This window comes from Platalea leucorodia (assembly GCF_965183815.1).
Source record: "Platalea leucorodia genome assembly, chromosome: 1".
Taxonomy (NCBI): domain Eukaryota; kingdom Metazoa; phylum Chordata; class Aves; order Pelecaniformes; family Threskiornithidae; genus Platalea; species Platalea leucorodia.
The window spans coordinates 4,400,198-4,412,360 of record NC_138823.1 but is presented as its reverse complement, the minus strand read 5'-3'; the positions used below and the strand labels follow the sequence as shown (position 1 = coordinate 4,412,360).

Here is a 12,163-nt window from a genome sequence, read left to right as displayed (position 1 = left end):
AAGATGGTGGGTTTCCACGGAGGGGGTGAAGGAGGTGGATAGGGGCGAGGAGGTATAAAACCCAGTTTGTGCCTTTGCTTCTGCAGAAAAGGGCAGGACAAGGTGGTTGGTTTGTAGCCAAAGCCATGGGAGTGTCTGTTCCCTATGACGTCTGCCAAGACCCAATGGAGACAACTGGAGCAACAACAGAACCAGCAAATACATCAGATTTTTAAGGCTCTCCTTTCAACATCTTGGCATCTGAGGTGAGACGGGGATTAACATACAAGGAGAGATCCCAAAACCAGCCCAAACCATGAGCCCGTGGCCACTTAGGCCTCGCTCTGGTGCTATGTGTCTACTGAGCTCCAACCTTCCCTCTTCCCCAACTGTCCCAAGATTTTTGTGAGGGAACTGGGCTCTTCTTTGAGATTTCCAACCCAAAACCCAGTTGGAAGACCCCTCAGTTTCCCCAGCCAGTTATGTTTCTGCAACCCTCTCTAGGCTGAAACATTGAGGAGCTGGTACCTCAGAGGCAGGAGCCCAAGTCCATATCAAAAAAAATCCCAAATATTTGGCAGTCCAACCCAGAGAAACCTTGGAGTACGATCAAATTCTCCATGCAAGGACAGCAGCTCCTGGGCTGCTGAGGTGTCCTGTCCATGGAGCAGCACATGGGAAGTGACAGCAAGTTCCAGGACAGGGGGGAGACATCCATTAAAAAAAGAAAAAAAGAAAGAAATTAGGACAATTAAAGCAGCACGTTTTTTTTTTTTTTTTTTTTTTTTTTTGTAGTGACTCACAAAACTGAAGAGTATCAAGATGCCGCTCTGCCAGCCAGAGGCGCTGAGGATTTGGCCACATGGATTGTACCAGGTCAAGGACTGCTCTTACACTAGAAGCTCTCTGCTTTTAAGGTGGGTGGGTTGATGCTACATAATGCGAAGGAGCACTGCAAAGCCTGTCCTCTGCCCCGTGTTCCCCCAAACAAGCCCACCAAGCTGAGATTTGAGTGTACTCTCATCAGAGCTCAGCACTGAGCACGTCCACCATCAAACCCTGCATGGAAGAGGTGAAGAGTTCCTGTGGCCAAAGGAAGGTGAATTCAAGCCCTTCTGTCCTGATCCCGACCCCAACTCAAAAGCATCGTGGCTGAAACCCTGGACCACTTGCCCTGGGCAATCTCCCATGCGATGCTCCCACGAGCTTGGGCGAGGAAAACATTTCTCTTCCTCCTGCCAAGGCAGAAACATCTCCAAGCCTGCAAAGCAACAGTTCCCACCGCTTTATCCTAAACTCTTGACAAGTCACGGCACAGCCTGTTGTGATCAGGGAGCACATGAGACCATGAGGTCTCCTGGCTAAGAGGGATTGGGGCTGTCCCCGTCACAATGCCGAGCCACCTCCTACTGCCCCTGGGGACGAAGCAGCACCTATTTTAGCAGCAGGAGGACACATCGGGGTAGGAAGAGGATGGTGACCCACCCAGCGGGACTGCTGCAATACAGGATCAGGCCTTTTTATCAGCCCAATGTCTCACCCTTCCCAACCAATGCAGACCATTCAACCACCACCACCTTCCCCAGGAGACATAGGAACCAACAGCCTGGAATGGGGCAGGAGAAACTCAGGGGACCACAATGTGGGGGCTTGGACAGGCCGGAGGTGTGTAGTATGACAGCTCTGGGGCCATGCATGGAGGGTCTCTGCCTCGCCCAGCACCATGGCCCATTACATGGGATGGCCATCCCTGCTGTGCAGCGGGGCTGGGTCCTCTGGGAGAGGAGGAGGAATGGTGCTGGAAACAGCTCTGAGCTCCTCCTCTGCCCATGTGTGGTGGCACGAAGCTGTCCCCTACCCTTCTGCAGGTACCGAAGTGTCTAACCAGCCTTCCTCACTACTTATCCTAAGAGATGAACCCTCTGAAGCAAATGTCTCTGAATACTATGTTTTGGAAGGCACACAAACCTTTGGAGATACCCAACACAGGGCACTGAAGGCATCTCAAGTTGGGCAGCCTAAAACCACAAGACGCTGGATGACTAGCCCTCCTTGCCCGAACATCTGCAAACCTCTGCAGCTGCGGGGGTGAGCAGCAGTGAGCCCAAAGGATACCCAGAGCATCCCTTGGGCCACACGTAAGCCCTGGTGACAGCAGATGGCAGCTGGCTGTGACCTGGTGCTGGGGATCGATCTGGGGGGCCATGGGTCACCTCCTGGGCTCCACCAGGCAGCGATGGGAGAAACAAAGGCCAGAGGACGTGCGGAAGACAAACAGGTTTTTTTTTTTAAGTTTTTTTTTTTCCTTTAATTAGCAAATTTCTTCTTATCCTTGTCAAAAGAAAAAACACCCCCATGCCCCCTACATGCCCACCACTCCAGCTGCTGCAAGCGTTCAAAGGCAGAAAGTTGAGAGATGTTTAATGACCCAGCTCAGGGGCAGCTCTGAGTCCACTCCACCAGGGCACGCGCCAGGGGGTTTTGGGGTGCCAGGCATTGCGTTACAGATGCCACTGGGTGTGGGAAAGGCAGGTGCAAAATTTGGTGATGTGCTCCTGCCAGGAGCACCCAAAATCCCCCAGGAAAGCTGCAGCCCAGCCTCTCGGACAGCAAAGGCAGCGATGGAGGACATGGACGTGCCCCAAGATACGCGTTGCATCCCCAGCCAGAATTGGGGTTTGTGCCACGGCTTGGTGATGGGGACATGACAGGAGAGAACCCACCACCCTGCGCACTGAATTTGGAAGATATAAATAAGAGCACCCCACACTTTGGGGGACCCAGTGCTGACCCAGTGCAAAGCTGGGTGCCTCAAAGCCCCGCCACAGTCCCCAAGTTTCCCAGCACCTCTGCCTTTGCTGCAGCAAGGCCCATCTGCAGCATCCCTGCTGGCATCAAGGCAACGGGGAGATGGTGAAGTGGCAGAAGGGCCAGGAGAAAGGGAATGGTGCTGGGGGGACTTAGCTCAGCTCTTCCCACGGCCACAAGGCCAGCACCAAGCTATGAGCCCCCTTCACCTCTCCCTGCTATCACCATCTTCCCCCCTGAGGCCACTGCACCATCCCCACCTCTGTCCCCACTGCTGCAGCCCTTATTTATAGGGAAGAGGTGGGAAAGGGTTTTTCTGGGGGTGCTCCAGCCCTCCTGCTCCCCATCCCTTCTCAGCTGGCACAGCCCTGCCTGCATCACCCCAAACCAAGCATCCTCTGCCCATCCCTCTCAGTGCAACGGGAGGGGAAAGGGAGGAGGAGGAAGGTGATGAAGAACGGTCATGTGAGCTCATTGCCTGCTAACACCAAGAATCAAAGGGCAGCCTTCCCTCCTTGGGGCTGTAGCTGGAGACAGCAGCCTTTTTCAGGGGTCTGGCAAGACGACCGTGCTGTGGGTGCTGGAACACGGTGGTGGTGCTCCATGTCCCCCCACCCCAGCCCTGTCAGTGGGGCGGTGCGTGGGGTGCACGGGGCTGGGCGAGGAAGTGAGGGGGTGGGATGCGTGCGAGTGCCCGGGTGTCTGTGTGCACGGATTTTGGCAAGAGGTCATTGAGGTTACATGATGCAGCATTTGTTCTTGTGGTTATGAGGGTCCTTAAATCGGAGTCTCTGCTTTGGTCGGTATTTTTCTAAGTACGTCAGCTGCTTGCTGTTGATGGCTCCTCTGCGCTTCCTGTGGGGACAGAGAAGGGCCGGCACAGTCAGCGGCGTGGCAGGAGAAGACCCCCCCCACCCCAAACCCACCCCTGTCAGGGTGCTGAACCCCCCTGCCTGGAGCAGGGATTTTGGAGGCTGCAGCCTTGTGTGTCCGCTGGGGATGGAGACAGGCACCGATCCCAGCAGCTTTTCTTGCTCATCTGCCCTGCGAGTCTTAGGACACGGAGAGCCAGGGAAGAAACACGTGGGGAGGCTGCCCAAAGCGGGGTGCCTGCCAAAAGCCCCCCAGGGATGCTCCCGGATACCTCCTCAGCCTCCCGCAGCCCTACGCAAAGGCACAGGGTTCTTGGTGCTGGCCTCCTCCTTTTTCTTCCATGCCAAAAAGAGAGAAAAGCTACCCTGGTACCCCAAAAAACCCCTGAGGCACACCAGATCTCTCCGTTCCCTTGGAGAGGGACTGCTTTCTCCCCTGACACCGAAACACCGCTCGACTTACTGTCGGATGAACTGGATGGCGTCTTCGTACTTCATCCCGCTCTCAATCAAGGCCAGCGCGACGAGGACGGGAGCGCTGAAAGGCAATGGCAGTGGCGGTCACTCCCCAGCCACGTGGCCCAGAAGCTGACACCCCGTCCTGGGGCAAGGGGACAAGCCACAGGGCTGTAATGGTGGCATTGCGGGCAATCGCCAGCGCTGGCTTTTAGTTTGTAATTTCTTTCCATTTGGCTGCAAGTGCTGCCCCAAGGAACAGCTGATTTTAGGGGTAAAACCCCCAGGATGGGGCTGGCAGCTGTTTGCTGCTCTTCTAATGAGGATGAGGACTTTGGAGGCAAATCTATCGGAAAAGTGGATGTAAATACACATGCAAAACCTGACCTGGAGTGGGGGGAGCAGCAAAACACAGCGGCTCTTGAAATGCAGTGGCTCCCGGTTGTAATGGGAGCATTTTGCAGTATTTCCATGACAAGCTCTAAGCAAAAGCAAAATTGCCATGGGGGGCTGGCAGGACAGCACCGAGCAACCCGGGTCCCCCCAGGAGTCCAGGATTTGGCCGTAAGAAGTGCAAGGAAGAACTCAGGCAGCAGCCCCCCCGTCTATGCCTATTCCCGCTAAGGTCTCTTCTGCATGCCAAACCCCTGCTCTAAGGTGGAAGGAGGAGAGCAGGCAAGGTTTTCCCTCTTCTCCCTTCATGGGTGGGGTGGCAGCTGGGGTGCTGGGCTCTGACTTACCGCCCCAGGCCGGCCACGCAGTGCACGGCCACGCAGCAGCCGGGGTCTTCGCAGAACTTGGTCTTCAGCAAGTTGAGCCAATCTTCCACTATCTTGCTGGGAGGAGGTGCTCCATCATCGAACGGCCAATCCTGCAAGGCAGGGGCAAGGTCGGGGGAAGAGAGAAACACTGTCAGATCCTGGAGAAAAACTCAGGGGATTGCTTTTTACTCAGGGTGATGGTGTTTTGGACCTCGGCAGCGGGGAGGCGGGTGTGTGTGCCAGCAACCGGGCTCGTAGCGCAGCTCCATGGGGATGTAGCAGGCATATGGGTCTAGATCTGGGGTCTTCCCACCTCCTATGGACATGTTCAGCCTTCAGGAGCACCTAGAGGACCTGCAACATGGTCCCCATGTCCTCCTGCCTCCGTGGACCACAGTGGCCATCGCCTGCCTCCTCCCCATTTGGATGACTGCGCTGAGCTCTGAGGAGCCGCAACTCCCATCCATCCCCCTGCCAGCTCCCGTCTAAATCCAGCACTTGGGAGCGCAAAGCCACTTTGTAGGAAATTTGAGCAAAGGTGGCTTGGAGATGGCTGAAATTTCAGGGCCTGATGTGGCGGACTCAACATCAGAGCTCAGTGATGAAGTGGATAAAATGGGTGCTGCATTAAGCCCCCGCCCCGGCCCTGGGCTCTGTGATGGGGGAAAAGTGTCACCCCCTCACCTGTGACTGTTGCAGCAGTTTGGGGAAGGGACGGTCTCTCCTCATGGGCACCAGTAGCAAGTTGAGGCTGTATGTCTCTCCCAAAACAGGGAATTATCTCCCAGCATGGATTTGGCAGGAGGAATGCAGCCACTGGCTACACAGCAGTGGGAGAGGGGAATGGCAGGGGAGCATCGCTTGGAGGGGCTTGGAGGGCACGTGGCACGCGATCCCCGGTGAGTGAGAAGCATGGGGCTCTAATCCTCATGTTTGAGGAGTGAGTCACTAAGCTGCTGTGCTGGAGTCATCCTTGGTGTAAGATGGCAAAAGAAGCTGCTGAGCTTCACTTCAGTCTTTAAACCCGTAATGTGATTTCAGTGTGGCTTTGCTAGGAAAGGAGCGTGCTGGGCTTCAGGGTACCCTAATGCTTGAGCCAGCCCACGCTGCACAGCCCCTGCCCGTCCTACAAGATCATCTCCTCCCCGTGGTGCCTGGAAAGCGCTGCTTCAGCCATGAGCGCAGGTCACCGGGCTCGCAGCGGGGATGACACACCATATCACAAAATCATCGAATTACAGAATGGTTTGGGTTGGAAGGGACCTTCAAAGATCATCTAGTTCCAACCTCCCTGCCATGGGCAGGGACATCTTTCATTAGATCAGGTTGCTCAAAGCCCCGACCAGCCTGACCTTGAACACCTCCAATGACGGTGCAGCCACAACTCTCTGGACAATCTAGTCCAATGTCTCATCACCCTTATTGTAAAAAAATTCTTCTTTATGTCCAATCTAAACCTACCCTCTTTCAGTTTAAAACTGTTGCCTCTTGTCCTGTTACTGCAGGCCTGGATATAAAGTCTTTCTCCATCTTTCTTATAAGCCCCCTTTATATATACCAAAAGGCTGCAATAAGGTCTCCCTGGAGCCTTCTCTTCTCCAGCCTTCTCCAACCCCAACTCTCTCAGCCTTTCTTCACAGCAGAGGTGTTCCAGCCCTCTGAACCACTTTCATGGCTTCCTCTGGACCCGCTCCAACAGGTCCGTGTCTTTCTCGTGCTCGGGTCCCCTGAGCTGGATGCAATACTCCAGATAGGATCTCACCAGAGTGGAGCAGAGAGGGAGAATCACCTCCCTTGACCTGCTGACCATGCTTCTTTGCATTGCAGACCAGCATACGACTGGTTTTCTCGGTTGCGAGCGCACATTGCTGGCTCATGTCCCATTTTTCATCCACCACTATCCCCAAGTCCTTCTCAGCAGGGCTGCTCTCCCTCCATTCATCACCCAGTCTGTACTGCCCTGACTCAGGTGCAGGGCCTTGCACTTGGCCTTGTTGAACTACATGAGGTTCTTATGGTCTCACTCCTCAAGCCTGTCAAGGTCGCTCCGGATGACATCCCTTCCCTCAAGTGTATCAACTGCACCACTCAGCTTGGTGTCATCCACAAACGTGTTCAGGCTGCATGCAATCCCACCATCTACGCCATCTACGCCATCGATGAAGACATTAAACAGCATTGGTATACCCAATACAGCATATCCATCCTGCACCATAAACCTTCCTACATGCACAGCGCTGATTTCCCAGCAGGATTTATGCCTCATCTTTGACCTGCTGGCAGAACTGCTGAAGCACCGAGTGCTGCCCAGGCAGTGTGGCAGGGATGCCACATATATATATATATATAGATATAGATATTCAGACTAGATATAACGAAGACATTTTTCATGATGAGGGTGGTGAAACACTGGCACAGGTTGCCCAGAGAGGTGGTAGATGCCCCATCCCTGGAAACATTCAAGGTCAGGTTGGACGGGGCTCTGAGCAACCTCATCTAGTGGAAGATGTCCCTGCTCATTGCAGGGGGGTTGGACTAGATGACCTCTAAAGGTCCCTTCCAACCCAAACCATTCTATGATTGTATTCTATATATTTGATATAGGTATATAGAGATATGTATAGAGAGATATGTCTGTATTTGCATAGATACATCTATCCATAGATACACAGGATATAGATATTGCTCTATGTATCTTGTGTAGTTTCTATATCATTATAGAAACCTGTATCTTATATACAGAAACTATATAGTTTCTATATAGTATCTTGCATAGTTTCTATGTCTAGGATATAGATATCTCCCTATATAGAATCATAGAATTGTTAAGGTTGGAAAAAACCCTTAAGATCATCAAGTCCAATATAAAACATATTCTAGATATAGCTATCTCTCTGTATAAGATATGTAGAGAGGGATGTATATCTGAGATATAGACACTCAGACTGAAGGACTCCAGCCAGAAACAGGGTAAAAGGCAGAATTTGGTCTGTAAGAGAGCAGAGGTGACCTCCTACATACAGATCCTATATGTAGGATACAGCTATCTTTCTCTATAAGATATATCCTATAGAGACATAGCATCTATATCTAAAGAAATCTGCATCTGGAGGATCTGTATTTAGAGAGACATAGGTTCTGTTATCTACCTATATCCCAGAGGATCTAGGATATAGCTATCTCTACAGGATATGCATTACACAGGGAGAACCATATAGAGAGGACCTACACACAGAGGACCACCCCAGGAGACATGAGGCACTACCAAACCCTTTCCTAAATAACGAGCAGAGCCTCACGCTCCAGCTGGAGCTGAACTCCCTGGCAGGGTAATCACGCCTGACATCATCTCCAATTACTTATCAGCCAAGATGCAGCCCAGGCAGCTGCCTGCTCTGCCTCCTTGCCTTTTCCTGCTTGCTGCCTGCTCCCTTGCATCCCCCCAGGCTGCACCAGCCGGCTGCTAGAAGAGCAAAAATCCTGCACCCCCCCCCCCCTCCCCGGATAAGATAACGCCGGGGTAACGGGAACCACGCGCATCTTCCACGAGGGATCAGGCGATCTCATCCCCTGGATGCTTTAAAGCCCGAGCGACAGGCAGGGAGGGCAGCTGCTGACTCAGCCACGAGTCACAGTTTCGGCTGCGTGGGCTGCGCTTTCTTTTTTTAAAGCACCAGCCCCATCTCAGCCTGGGGAGCAGGCAGCTCGCCTGCCTCACCCCGAGGATGAAGTTGGGCTTCAAACCCTGCTCCTGGGCAAGCACGATGCCGATTAGGTCTATCCGAAACGGTGGGTGTTTAGCAGACCCCAGGGATGGGGATATTTAAGCAGGGGAGGCGGGCAACCCCCCGCCGCCAGCACCCATCCCACTGCCCACCTACCATGACGGTGATGCCGTCCTTCTCCAGGGGGGTCTTGTCGTAGGTCACTTCGCACACTCGCACCACCGTGGTGGCACCGTACTTCTTCAGGTCCTGGGGAGGGAAGGAGAAGGAGGGGTCTGAAAAAGCCCTGCCAGTCGCACCGCAGTTAACCCCAACGTATCCAAGCCCTGCTATGACCACACGGACCCCTATGGACCCTAGAACAGTGCCGTGCCCCATCCCTGGACCCTTGAGCACACCGCTCTGTGGTCCATCCAGCCTGGGAAACACAAGGAAACACTAAATCCCAGGGCACCAAACCTGCGTGGCCATGGTAGGATTTCTACCCAGCACCTTCACGACTCCTTGGAGTCACGAGAGCCAGTGGGGATGTTTATTTTCAAGCCCCAATGGCCGCACCAGCAGGGACTTTACACCCCAGGCGAAGAAACATCCCTGACACGGGTGCAAAACCCCCAAAGGAGTAATTATTTGTGCCCGGTGAGATCGTAACTCCTGCTGCAGAAAGGAACAGAGGCGGCTGGGGGGGTCATGGTGCACCCCACCAACCGCACTCAGCATCTTCCAGATTGTTCAGGGGCTGCTTCTTGTCCTCCTTGCCGTATCCCATCATCACTCCAATGTGCCGCAGGCTTGGGTGTGAAACTTGGGCTGTTTCCAGCGTGGCTTATCGCCCGCCGCACGGATTGCCCCTGGATTATGTGCCAGCGTACCGGCCCCACCAGGCACCGCATGAGATCGTCCCCTTCAATGATCCATCCCCTTCCTTCCCCGTGTGCGCTCGCCAGACCACAGCAAACCCCTGCACATGTGGCAGCTCAGCCAAAAATCTAAGAAGCTGGAGGAAAGGGGAATTTTTCCCCTTCCCACTGTGCCATCCCCATCACCTTGTGTGCAGCATGCAGCGTATCGGGTGGCCGTCCCCAAATCCCAACCACTTTCCTGTGGCTCTCTGAGCCAGTGGCACTCATACTTGTTTTTTCGGGTGTGTATTGGGAAGGTTTCCTTGAGCTCAGAGGATGCCTCTGGTGCCAGTATATCAGACCTCAAGGTGTTTTAGATCTAAGGCAAAAACCCTTTGCCAGGCTCACGCACAGCCCCAGGTGCCCCCATGAACGCAACAACATCCCAAAACGCCTCCTTGTAGGCAGAAGCTGCTTGTGCCGGCTCGACCGAACCTGCAGGATGTTGCCTTTCCCCCAGGCACTGATAAAAAGAGTAAAAGTCGAAGCCTTTTGCCCTGGTCTGCAGACACGCATCCATTAATCGCCCCTAACTGCTGGCTGCTGCCAGTGCCTGAGGCAGAGCTCCAAGGCAGGGCACCATCGCTGGCTCATGCAACACTGAGCCCTCCAGCTCCTTGTGCACCACCTAACACACTCCAGGCATTGGAAAGACGCTGGGATATTTGGGATGTGAAGTCCTTATTGAGGTGCTGGGGAATGCAAGGGAGGTTGTGTACATCCATGTGTATCACTGCAAAGGCCCTTGATGTGACCTGCTGGTGGAGGTGGCAGGGGATGCAACAGGAACAGGGAAACTCTGCTCCACCTCCGCCGTGCCCAAACACCGCACTTGGGGTCCTCCAAAATGTCCTGCCCTAAAAAGCCAGCGGTGACCTGATCCACCGTGCCGGGATGCCACCGGGATCAAGGTACCAAGTGGACTTGCCACCACCTCATCCTACAGAGGATTGATCCCTGTTGCATCTCAACATTGGCTTTTAGCCCCAAAATGTGCAGCTGGGTCCCAGTCCCCCTCTTCCAGCCTCCCCTCCTTACCTCTAAGAAGGTGCTGAGCGTGGCGTTGGTGGGGTTGTGGGTGATCAGGAACCTCATGTTTTTGTAGCAGACCTCCACCGGCGCAGGGCGGTTCATCCGGGCCATGGCGAGACGGGAGGAGGGCGAGGTGGTGCTGATGGTGGTGGGAGAAAAATCCAAGAAAAGCGTGGCGCGGAGGGGGGAAAAAAAACCACAACAGCCCCTCTGCGCTTAAAAAATAAAAATAAAACAGGATCGAGAACTCAATATACAGACGTTGTGCAAATAATCTCAGCTCCTGGGAGCGCGCCGGCTTCCTTGACACACTGCAAGCCCCCGGGGGAAAAAGCCAGATGGGAAAAAATAATATTAATGATAATAATAATAATATTAAAAAAAAAAATCCCTTTGCTGTAGTGTCGGCGTCCTCGGCGTGTGTGCGACGGCGAGCGGCTTCCGCCTCCGGTGCCGCGCGCTCCCTGGCGCTCTAGAAAGGCCTCTGCATATGGGGGGTGGCGGTGGCGGGAGGGTGACCCCCGTCACGTTACCCCATCGGGGTATGTGGAGTACTTGGGGGTGGCACGGGGGGCCGGGAGCCTACGGGGCGGCGTCGGCGGCGTCCGGCAGCGGTCCCTCGCTGGGGCGATCCATGCACAGGAGCCTTGAATGGTTGAGTCGGAGGGTTGGGATGCCGGGCGAGACGAGGCGAGGCGGCCGGTCGCTGCTTCACGGGGCGGGCTGCCGGGGGCTACGGGGCTCAGAGCTGGTCCTCAGCACCTCCATAAATCCCAGCGGAGAGCAAGGCTGCAGGGGAGGGAAAGGGAAACATGGTGGTGAGTGTGTCCTCCTCTCCAGGCTGGCTCCAAGGAAGCCCCTGGCCGGTGCGGGGGGACGACGACATGGTGCTCCGGAATGCACCAGCACCCACCGCATCCCGCATGAGCATCCCTGACCATGCTCATCTTTGCAGGAGACAGCAGATTAGAAAGCGAGGCAGTATTTAAAGAAAAAGCTGAAATACTGTCTGAAAAGCTGAAATGGCACTGGAAAGTGGGGGGGGGGCAACACATACTCCCCCCCAGTGAAAGGGAAAAGCACATGGGCTTGCTCTCACGCCACCCAACACCAGCACCCGGCTGGTATATTTAAGCACCCAAGCCATGCGAGCTGACCCCCCAGCACCCATCCCGTCCCCCCAGACCTCACCTTTGGGTCCCCGAAACGCACAGGGCGGCACGGCGAATATTTCCACCCTGAATGCAGTGCTCTGCCCGACACCAGCCGCTGCTGCCCCTAATCGGCCACGTGCTCCTGGTGCTGCTTGAGCGGCTAATATCCACCAAATGCACCTCTAATGCTCTTAGGCCAACTAAGCCGCCCGCAAATGAGCTTTCTTGGGGAGGAGAGCAGAGGAGGAGGTTGTAGGCAAGCGGTTTCACCAACGCTGGTGACGGCCGTGTCCCCCTGCTCGCTCATCCACATCCCCATCACCGCCAGCGCATCGTTCCCTGTAAAGTACCCTGGCCTCGTAACCTGGGGCATCTTTACCTTCAAGGATGGCAGTGGGAAGAATTAAACAAGAAATCAATTCCCACTGTAGAAATGCCAAAACCCAAGAGACAACGGGCTCAGGGGGGAGACAA

General features: G+C 54.5%; 1 protein-coding gene across 1 annotated transcript in view; it reads right to left on the bottom strand.

Annotated features, from left to right (window-relative positions):
- Window positions 1-2,258: 2,258 nt before the first annotated feature.
- PTP4A3 (protein tyrosine phosphatase 4A3) overlaps window positions 2,259-12,163 on the bottom strand; it is a 44,920-nt gene continuing 35,015 nt past the window's right edge. Inside the window, exons 2-6 of the mRNA XM_082305281.1 lie at window positions 10,542-11,324; window positions 8,758-8,850; window positions 4,856-4,986; window positions 4,123-4,197; window positions 2,259-3,642 (exon numbers count right to left, since the gene is read on the bottom strand). Coding sequence (XP_082161407.1) covers window positions 3,525-3,642; window positions 4,123-4,197; window positions 4,856-4,986; window positions 8,758-8,850; window positions 10,542-10,646 — 522 coding nt within the window. The 5' untranslated portion in view covers window positions 10,647-11,324 and the 3' untranslated portion in view covers window positions 2,259-3,524. The remainder of the gene's footprint in view (window positions 3,643-4,122; window positions 4,198-4,855; window positions 4,987-8,757; window positions 8,851-10,541; window positions 11,325-12,163) is intronic.